The sequence below is a fragment of the Felis catus genome, chromosome C1 (genome assembly GCF_018350175.1).
Source record: "Felis catus isolate Fca126 chromosome C1, F.catus_Fca126_mat1.0, whole genome shotgun sequence".
Classification (NCBI taxonomy): domain Eukaryota; kingdom Metazoa; phylum Chordata; class Mammalia; order Carnivora; family Felidae; genus Felis; species Felis catus.
In genome coordinates, this window is record NC_058375.1 from 116,647,645 (window position 1) to 116,658,351 (window position 10,707).

At 42.1% G+C, this 10,707-nt stretch overlaps 1 protein-coding gene across 2 annotated transcripts; it reads right to left on the reverse strand.

Moving 5' to 3' along the window:
* Positions 1-356: 356 nt before the first annotated feature.
* Positions 357-9,598, reverse strand: TSN (translin). 2 transcript variants are annotated; one of them, XM_003990692.6, is made up of 6 exons: positions 9,386-9,592; positions 8,136-8,229; positions 6,422-6,518; positions 4,630-4,745; positions 3,199-3,278; positions 357-2,545 (listed from the first exon to the last, which is right to left on the reverse strand). In XM_003990692.6, exons 1-6 carry the CDS (start codon positions 9,449-9,451, stop codon positions 2,312-2,314), a joined length of 687 nt encoding a protein of 228 aa, XP_003990741.1. In that variant the 5' UTR covers positions 9,452-9,592; the 3' UTR covers positions 357-2,311. The 2 variants fall into 2 exon arrangements, with proteins under 2 accessions (XP_003990741.1, XP_003990742.1); XM_003990693.6 differs by lacking the exon at positions 3,199-3,278 and having other exon boundaries at positions 9,386-9,598.
* Between the last annotated feature and the right edge of the window lie 1,109 nt (positions 9,599-10,707).

Here is a 10,707-nt window from a genome sequence, read left to right on the forward strand (position 1 = left end):
CCCCTCTCGCACCCTCGGCTCACTCAAACCATCAGTCCAGTCAATCCATTTAACCCTCTGTAGATGTTTCTTATTGTTGTTTGGAGCGGAGGGGTGATTTTTTTTTTTTTTTTTTTTTTACTTGTTTACTGTTCATTACAGTGACTACTAAGAAAACAAATGACTTCAGGCTCAGGGAATACCTTATTTTGGCGTCAGGCAGACAATGATGCTCTGCCTGAAGAGTACAGTCCAGTCCAGACCGCGAAACAAGAAAGCCATGATTTCTGAGTGCACGCCACGAACTTTGCCGGTGGCTTTCTGCATCTGTACCTCGACTGCAGCCACTTAAGTAAAGGACCCAAAACACTGCCAAAGAAGCTTTCGTTCTTTATTAAATTCTCTTAGGCGTTACCAGTATTATTCAAGTTTGAGACAGGGCAAATCTTATGAAGTATTTAAGGGTTCTCTTCTTATAAATAAATTTATAAAGAAAACATCCACTAATTCATCTCTACTTTTTCTAACCCGCTCAATCTTCTAGAGTCGAAAAGAACAATTCTGGTGCACTAAAACCAGAGCCGAGGCTTTTCAATACCGTCAATTAAAATACTTTCAATTTAACTCTGAGCGGCTGGTGTCGTTCAATAATTTTAACTGTTACACAGCAGGATGTGCTTGTCACCCCTGGTCTTCTTCAGCCTCAACACACATTCAGAGTCCATTCTCCACGTAGAAGAAAACTACTACTGAACTTACTGCATGTATTTGATCATGTAATTTGAAGCCTTTTGTGCTCAATCCGGGCAGTGCTATTACTGCATATCTTAGATGACCACCCTAGGCACTTCAAAGACCCAAACGCCTTTCTTCGTTCTACACACTCTTCCGCAGAAAGAGCTGTCAAGAAAGTTGTTTAAAACCCAAAAATGCATAGCGATTGATGCTTCATTTCTACTTGTCCTCCTCATGATGGAAAATCTGGTCAGTCCTTAACTTGGCCTGAGAACGGCTCTGATAGCAATGCCAAATATTCCACTGCACAAACGGAACGCCTAAACTGGTAGCAGGCAGGAGAGGATGACACTTCTAAATGCTTTCTGTTATTCTGGAAACACTAGCACCTTCCTTTCAGTGAGCTCCAGAAAACCGTGGATGACGTCACCATTTTAAACCGTTTCAATTCAACAGCAAAAATTACACGGCGAGTATTCTCAGCACTACCTGAAAACCAGGAGGGGGAGGAGGGTGCCAACAAGGTTTACAGGACTTGCCCAAAACTGTAAATCTAAAACCTGACCGTTGGGATAGCTGCCAAAACCTGAAATTGCTTACTCTAAAAAACATTACCAAATCAGCTGATCTTCCTTTTTAAATCCAAGGTTTTCTCTTTTTTCCAGACAAAGCACAGCATTTGTCTCTCAGAACATACCAGTCAGGGTATTGCTAATTAACTTGACTGGGTGGCTTTGTAGTCTCAGACCAGCCGGTCTAGCTGGCTGCTAGGAAAAAGGTTTCATAGCTTAAAAATATATTATATGAAGTGTTAGTTCAAGATGTGTGTGAAAACGATCTTTAAATTGCTGCAAGAGCAGTATGTTAAGGCAACATCAGAAAACAGAGGTGTTGTAAGACACTAAGCCCTACTCCCCACCTGGCAAAGAGAGCCAAATGATAAGATGTGACTCAATCCCTTAATACAAAAACGTCCCGAGATAATCTGAGCTTGACTTTGCAATTTTCTCTTTTATATTTTGATGGCAGTGAGAGAGACCCTGGGGCTGTAACTCCCTTGCAAAAAAAAATGTCAACATATGATTTACTCACGAGGCTTAAAATAAGGAAAGAAAATATAAAATAAGTTGTCCTTTGCTTGGCAACCATCCTTTTTAATTACTCATTTTTATCCTGTATCCAGGCTACACACACCTGGGTATGGATGGCTAATTTGGATATAGAAAACACCAAGGATCACTTCTGGAAGAAACACAAGACCATAAACTTCTCAATCAGTACATCAACAGCATCAGGGTGAGCAAAAGGACTTTACCAAGAGACTGACATTTACACTTTCCGACAGAACTGAAATACACTGAATTACAGAGCAAATTCACTGAAACGACAAAGAAAGTCTGTCCTTGAAAAGGCTATTTTTTCACCCCCAGAAAAAAGCGTTTCCATTTGGATACTTCCACCACACAACCAACCGGTTAAGAAAATAAAGCGCGGTGTTTAGCAACGGGGCAAGGCTAACTACCCGAGAGGCACGGGGTCCACCCCCACCGGCGACCGCTGAGGTCAGCAGGGCCCGGCGCCAGCGGAGCCTCCGGCTTCACTTCTCGGCACACGCCGCGGCCGTCTCCTTGTTGAAGCCCCGGATGGAGAGATCGTAGACCACCTCCTCCACCTTCTTCACGTCATACTTCAAGCCGTCGTAGCGCTTCCTCAGGGAGTCGTTTTTCAGGTTGAGAAGGCGGAAGCCCGAATCCAGCTCGTTGATGAAGGTGGAGATGTGGAGCGGCCGGGAGTAGTCTCCGGCGGTCACGCTGTTGACGGACAGCCTCGACTACACGAGGGAAGGGAAACCGAGACACCTTACAACAGGCCTCGTGAGCACGTCTTCCTCCGCATCACAACCAAGAGACCCCCAAGGCCCCCAACTTTCCCACACTGCCTTTCGGAATTACATGTTGACGACCGCTTAACATTACGAAGTTACTTCAAGACTTAAGAGATCGTTCCCTTTCTGTTGGGGGTTTCTGTGGTCTACAAGTTTCCATCAACGCGAATCAAGACTAGTGGGAACACCTTTATGACAGCCTTTTTTTCTTCTTTAGAATTATCTCCATAGGACAATTTCTCAAGAGACAGATGAAGAGAATAAAAGAAAAATAACCTATATACAGTTAAATTAGTCCCCGAAGCAAGTATACGTATTGACACAGTTACTAGGAATGTGTGTGTCTTGCCACCACTTTGAAAGGGAGAGGCATTACCATCTTTTAAAAATTCACACATTAGTCAGTATGCACAGCCCGCTCATCGTATGAACTGGCCTTTCTCTGATGACTAGCAAAGCAGCACACACAGCACATGATGACAAACTGGTGACAGATAGAGGGCTTAGAAAAGACTTCCTGAATTTTTGTGCCCATTTTAAAAACTGACAGCGAGGTGGGAAGATCAAAAACGCAAATGGCAAATTACTAAGCTTCTTACCAATTCACTGGCAAGAATTAGAACTCCCGAGAGATAATCTTCCACATCCAGATGAAAGCCTTTCTCCCGATCTGGCTCAACTAAAAAATACAACAAAGTAAAAATAAGGTCATGATGTGAACAGAATGTGAGCCTAAGAATATAAAATACTATATATACACACACATACATATACACGCACACACATATTGTTTCTCTCAAAGGAAAAAAAGATCTTTTAAAACTATATGATGTGCTCATACTTTTGGCAACTAGGCCTCATTGTGGATTTTTGAGCTCTTAAGACTTCAATTTTTCCTTTCATTCTTCTCTCAGAAAGTACTATCACCCAGAACGTTATCTAGTTATATCAGAGAATACCTATGTTTTTGGACAAAGCATGTCGCAGCATTTAAAGGAGAAGCCATGACACCCTTAAGTGACATTCACATGGTTCACACGGGCACACGAATGCATGAATGCACATACACGTGCACAAAGTGAGAAGACCTCACAAATGTGGCAAAATGTTGGGGAGCCTGGGTGGCTCATTCGGTTGAACATCTGACTCTTAATTTCAGCTCAGGCCATGATCCCAGGGTTGTGGGGTCGAGCCCCACATTGAGCATGGAGCCGGCTCAGAGTTCTCTCTCCCTCTGCTCCCCACCCCCTTCACGCACACTAAAATAAAAATTAAAAATTAAAAATTTTGGGGGTGCCTGGGTGGCTCAGTCGGTTAAGCAACCAACTTCAGCTTGAGTCATGATCTCATGGATCGTGAGTTCAAGCCCGTCAGGATCTGAGCTGTCAGCTTCAGATTCTGTGTCTCCCTCTCTCTCTGCCCCTCCCCAGCTTGCACTCTGTCTTTCTCAAAAATAAACAGTAAAAAAATAATAATAATAAAATAAAATAAATTTTTAAAGACATGGCAAAATGTTAACAAGCAGAAAATCTAAGTGGTCTTCACTGTACTATTCTTTCAACTTTCTGTAGGCTTGAATTTAAAAAAAATTTTTTTTTTTAATGTTTATTTATTTTTGAGACAGAGACAGACAGAGCATGAACACGGGAGGGTCAGAGAGAGAAGGAGGCACAGAATCTGAAACAGGCTCGAGGCTCTGAGCTGTCAGCACAGAGCCCGACGCGGGGCTCAAACTCACGGAATGTGAGATCATGACCTGAGCCGAAGTCGGCCGCTTAACCGACTGAGCCACCCAGGTGCCCCTGTAAGCTTGAATTTTTAAAAACTAAATTTTAAAAACTAAAAGCAACACTCAAGTACAAAAAGCAAGCCACTACATGTTCTTACTTTTTGTGTTTCCAAGTCACTATTTTTCCATTTAGTTCTCGTTTGTTCTAATAAGTAGGAAGTATAAGCAACAGCCTCCCCCACAACCAAAAATTAAGCGACCGTGCCTGATTCTGTAGACCGACGCTAACGGAGACACTTACTGCCAAGAATTTCTGTAACCGCTTCTCGAGTCACTAGTGTTTCTGATTCCAAGTACACAACAAATGCTGCCAAGAAGACCAAACGCTGCAACACAAACCTCCAGTGCTCGTGAAATCTGCACGGATAGAAGCTCATTTAGGTGGAAGGATTAGGGGCTTTATAAAAGATAAATTTAGTACGGTCGTAGTCAAACATTTTGGAAATACAATGCTTTTCCAAATCAAATCCATGTGAAACCCCAACATAAAAAACATGTAAAAACATGCCATTTAAGTATATTAGATGGATTTAATATAAGTTTTACAAGTTCACATTTATAGCAATTACTTATTAGAAGTTTAATAGACAAACGAGAAGCATGATCCAACTTCAACGAATATGAAGATATTTACAATAGAAGATTATGGACAAGAACAACTGTGCTTGTGAAGTTTAATCAGTAAAAACGATGATACTGCTCTGAGAAAAATTAAAACTGGCGACGGCAGATTGATGAGAACTGCACTGTACATCAGCCTCAATACCTAACTTACTCTCACGTTTTGAGTGTAGAATATTAAAAAAAAACCTTGATTTATACATATAATAACTACCATTTGGAATCACTAAACCGACACTTAAACCTTCAGGATCCTGCAGTTAAACTGAGCTAGAAGCCTGAAAAAAAAAAAAATAGGAAATTTTATACTCCCAAATATTAATGCTATGCCTCCTGAATTTCAAATATGGCAAATTCAAAAAAAAATTTCAATACAATACAGGTCAAATAAAACCCTCTAAGGGCCAAATCACCCAGAGGTCAGCCTCTGTGTGACCTCCAAACTACCCGATCTCTCGAGATCCTGCCAATCCTATCGTTCAAGGTCTTTCTACATCCGTTATTACCTTACAGCAGGGTCAGCAAACTTTTTCTGCGAAGGGCCAGATAGTAACATTTTAGGCCTTGTGAGCCACATTCAGTCTCTGTCACATATTCTTATCTGGGTGTTTTTCTTTTTTTTAACAACCCTTTAAAATATAAGCAATTCTCAGCTTCCAGAGGCGGCGGGCCACGGGCAGTGTGCCAACCCCTGCCTTAAATTATCCTGTGGAGCTGTATTACCCACTTCCCACATACATGTCTTGTTTTGTGCCCACGTGTGTCTTAACATCTTTTTCAGTAGAAAAGAGACACAAGTAGAGATTTTAGGTTCTTATTCACTGTATTTCATCAATACTCAGATGCAGTTCTTTCCAATTTAACATCTGTGAGGCTGGGATGCTTTTTACAATCTATAAATTTCACAATTATGACTGGCAGCAAATTTTCCTCCCTAAATAATGGAGACTCTTAAAAATTAACGGTGCTATAGGTCAACAAGTTACAGAATGTTAGCTAAACATGTTATTTGGCAGTATAATTCAAACTTTGAGGAAAAACTCAACTCCCATTTATATAGTGCCATCTAATCCCATAACCTTAATAGCATAGACATGGTTCACCCAATTTCACAAGCAACTTAAATATACTAAAAAGATACTCTATTTGACCTTAATACAACAAATATTTTTTAATTCCTTTTTCGTTGTAAAAATGTTTTCCTTAGGAAAATTCTCAAAGGGAGGGGAAAAAAATCCCCATCTCTGTCACCATTAAAATACCACCACTAATAATAGTCTGACTCTTTTTCGTTGTTTCTTCTACATAGAGAGGTTTTTACTTCGTTCTCAGCAATCATTCGGTACATATAATTTTTGTCCTGCCTTTATTTTTACTTGACATTACAAAATAATACAACTTTTCTTACAAACCTGTAATACTGTTCAGCAGGGAACTTGGTCTTCAACGATGTTAGATGTGTTTTCACTGTACCAAAATGTTCTCGAGCTTTCAAACACCTCTTTGGAACTGATCACAAAAAGATAATCAAACACAATAATAAGATTTACCAAATTTCAAATACAGTTCTGGCTTAATAATCTACACAGTCTCTCTGGAAATAAATCAACTCTTAAAAAAAAAAAAAATCTCACGACCAAATGCGGGGTATGCATCTCTACTTTCCAATCTGGCTCTCAAAATTCCAACTCTAGTTTCCCTACTCATTAACCAACACTGAAAAATAGACAAAAACTTGCTGAAAGGGAATAATATTTAGCAAACAAGTCAGTAAGCTGTCATAAATAATGTCATCCTTGGGGTGCCTGGGTGGCTCAGTTAGTTAAGCGTCCAACTCTTGGTTTCTGCTCGGTTCATGACCTAGCAGTTCGTGGGTTCGAGCCATGCATCAGACTGTGCACTGACAATGCAGAGCCTGCTTGGGGTTCTCTCTCTCCCTCTCTCTCTCTGCCCCCCCCCCAATCCCATATCTCTCTAGCTCTCAAAATAAACTTCAAAAAAAATTAAAAATATAATAATAATTGTGGGGCCATGCACCAGCTGCTATTCCAAAAGGATGCCTAAAATTGGACAGCTTCTAGCTCCCACATTTGGTCAAAAAGCTTTATCAATTATACTCAGACTGACCGACTCCATATCACTGAGAAAAAAGACTTCCCTGTGACACCTGTAAGTTACGCCATTGTATCATTCTCTACCTGAAAATATATTTCAGCTCTTTTAGTTGTGCTGGCTACATCCTACATTGAAGGTCCCATGTTTAAACTTATCATATGTGATTTCCATGAAAGGTGGTGACTATAAACCCATCAGGAACCTTTTACACTGAACATTTCTTACATACAAATGCATATTAAACCATATTCAATGAATGAAAGACTGTGTTTATTTCTCTTTTAATGTTTATCTTGAGAGAGAGAGCAAGCAAGCAGGGGCAGAGAGAGAATCCCAAGCAGGCTTCATACCATCAGTGCGGAGTCGGACACAGGGCTCAATCTCACTCTCTTGGACTGTGAGATCACGACCTGAGCTGAAATCAAGAGTCAGACACTTAACTGACTGAGCCACCCAGGTGCCCCACGAAAGATTCGGTTTAAAAATAAGAGAGCCATATAAAAGATACACAAGAGAACTACAAACCTACAACAATTATCACATTAGAATCACATTATTACATTACTACATGAAAGTGGAAAATCAACTGTAACACACAGAATTCCAGAATTCTGTAAACCTATAAAACACTCAAGTCACCTACTTCTCCATAAGATATGAGGGACATTTTTCTTAATAAAATAACAGACTTGAAATGTCTTCTGAACGGAAATTAACTCTTTTAAGTGAAAGGCTCATAATTTGGACGCTTAAAAAATATTCAAAATCAACGGGGCACCAGAGTGGCTCAGTTAGGTAAACGACTCTTGATTTCGGCTCAGGTCATGATCTCGTGTTCGTGGAATCAAGCCCCACGTCGGGCTCTGTGCTAGCAGTACAGAGCCTACTTGGGATTCTCTCTCTCCCTCGCTCTCTGCCCCTCCCCTGCTCTCTTGCACGCTCTCTCTCTCTCTCAAAAGAAATAAATAAACTTAAAAAGAAAAATCTTCAAAATCAAAACAAAGAACTTACTGTCCTGAAAACCAGCACCCTGATGGACCCCTTGCAGTAAAGTTAAAATCTCTCGAGCTGTTTGTTCTAAACTCTGTACAACTTTTCGGATTTCCTAGAAAGAATTAAAAATCAAAGTATCAGATAAACTCAATGTAACTATTTCATAACCTCAAACCAGATATATCAGACAGCACAGGTTAAGTACCTATGACACCTTCACACACATTTAAAACTCCAGCCATCTTTACTGAACTGAACTGGTACAGAAAATATCCAGGTTTGAATCCCAACGTTGCCACTTACTTCCTCTGTGAGACCTTCAAGAGGTCACTACAGGGCCTGAGATTTCTCATGCAGCCTTCAAAGGACAATCGCCACCCACCCCAAATATCCCACTGAAACACTATAAATATCAAAAGAAATGAAATATCTGAATGCAATTTGTAAAAAAGAAAAATGCAATGCAATACGAAGACTGAGTGCTTTTCAATCATTTTATGAATATTCACAGCACATTTATGTGAGAAGCACTGTGTAAATACTGGTTCCCAATTAGTCCCTTCCTTCTTGCCGTTTAGAGCATAATAGGGTAGACAGACGTTTAAAAAATACGGATCGCACAAAATTTTCTAACGTGAATTCTCTACTAAAAAACATGACAGATTGTGAGGCCAAGAATATGAATACGAAGTAACCACCAGGAAAGGAGAGGAAAGATGCGAATTCCAGGAAAAGCATACAGTACATGCAAATATCCTGAGGCAAGAAACTCTCTGCGGAACTAGAAAAATAAAAAGATAACTAAACTGAACATAAAACACAACGGAAGATGGCGTAAAATGAGATGGAGGGAGGGGAGAAGAAACCTGTGGGCTACAGTAGAATCTGGATTATTATTCTATGTGGAATAAGAAGCCATAAGAGAGTTTTAAAGAGAAGAGGCCACACGTGCTACAACAAACAGTGAAACGCGTGCTCTCTGAGTCCCAAGCGCTGAGCCTTCGACATAAACAAGCGCCAGAAAGCAGGAAGACTGACACTCAAACGAGGTGGGCGATGCCGAAGAGCCGAGACTCGAACACAGAGAATCAGGACCGGAGAGCAGAATCGGGGGCGGGAGAGGAACGTTCCCTAAGCTGATACAAGAGGGGAAGCAACCCATCCCCGGAGGCTTCCCCACTGCTCGAGACAGAGCGACAGAGGAGGGCCGGGCGCGGTGGCCAAGCAAGAAAGGAAAGGGAAAGGGGAGGGGAAGAGAGGAGGCTCGCCTCTCGGATGTCCTGCTCGGCAGCCAAAAAACCCTGCAGCTCCACGAAGATCTCGCTCACAGACATGGCGCCGGCTGCACAACAATCGACCAGAGCGGCGAGTGTGGCCGCCGAAAAGCGTTTCAGAGCCCACCCGCGCAGTCAGTCGCAACGCCAGCCGCCGCCGCCGCGTCCACCCGGCCCTACGCTACGGACGTCGCTGGGGTCCTCCGACGTCCGCGGCGCGCAGGATCCTGGGCTGTCCGCCGTGCTGCCTGATGTGCCGCGGCGGGAGCCGAGGCGCGCGCTCAGGGGGCGGGGCGGGAAATGCTGGGCGGGGCTTTCATCTGGGGAACTTCGAACCGGCAACGCCGGAAACCTTCTGCTAAGCGGGGAGGAGCGTGCCCGGGGGCCAGTAGGCTTGAGGGGGCGGGGCGGGCTTGGAGGCTGAGCAAACAAGCGCAACGCTTAACGTTGTTTTATGCTGTGGTGGATGAGAGGAGAAATGCTTCAATACTGAAGAATTTGAGTAAAAATACAGGTGCAGAAAAACGTAGAGAGAGTGCAATCTCCGTGTGGAAACATGCGTTCGTATTTGCAAAGAATACACGGGAAATAAAAGGGGGGGGGAGTACGGGATGGATTGCGAGGGAAAAATTTTAATTCCTTCCCTGTATGACTGTATAACCTATTTAAATTATATGGATCTTTAAAGCGTGTATGGTGGGAAATGTCTCTTCTCAACTAACACCTCCTTATCCCGATTCCCTTGAGGCAAGCGCCTTAAGGATTTCTTGACGTTGCAGAGTTATTCCATACATCTGTTCTACAAATAGAAATGTGTATGAATGCGTTGGGTCAACCTGAACATTAAAGGACACTATGAGAGCCAAACAAGTGTTTGAGATCTAAGAATTGCAATTCGGTGAGCACAGACTCCAGCAATAATCAAATAAGTGTCCCTCCTGCAGGGTGAAAGCAAGGGTTGGGGGGGCGGGTGGGAAGGCGGGGAGAACCACATGACTTTGATTAAAAAAAAGATAATTTATACTAACAGGCTAAGGGCTAATACGCTTTTGGTTACACACTGATAACTATTCTGTTGACAAACGAAGCTATTCTTGGTATATATTACTCTTATGATTGGGAAGAGTCTTATGATTGGGAAGCCTGTGGTCCTGTTGATTTTAGGAGCAATTGCTTGTGAAACCATGGCTTCTAGACCAGTCCTTTTGTCCAGTTCAAGGGTTAATTAGCCATTTGTTATAGAACGGGAAATGGAGCTTTTCTCGAAATAGGGTCTCTCATGTCTAGAAATTATATATTTATATACATAATTGTAC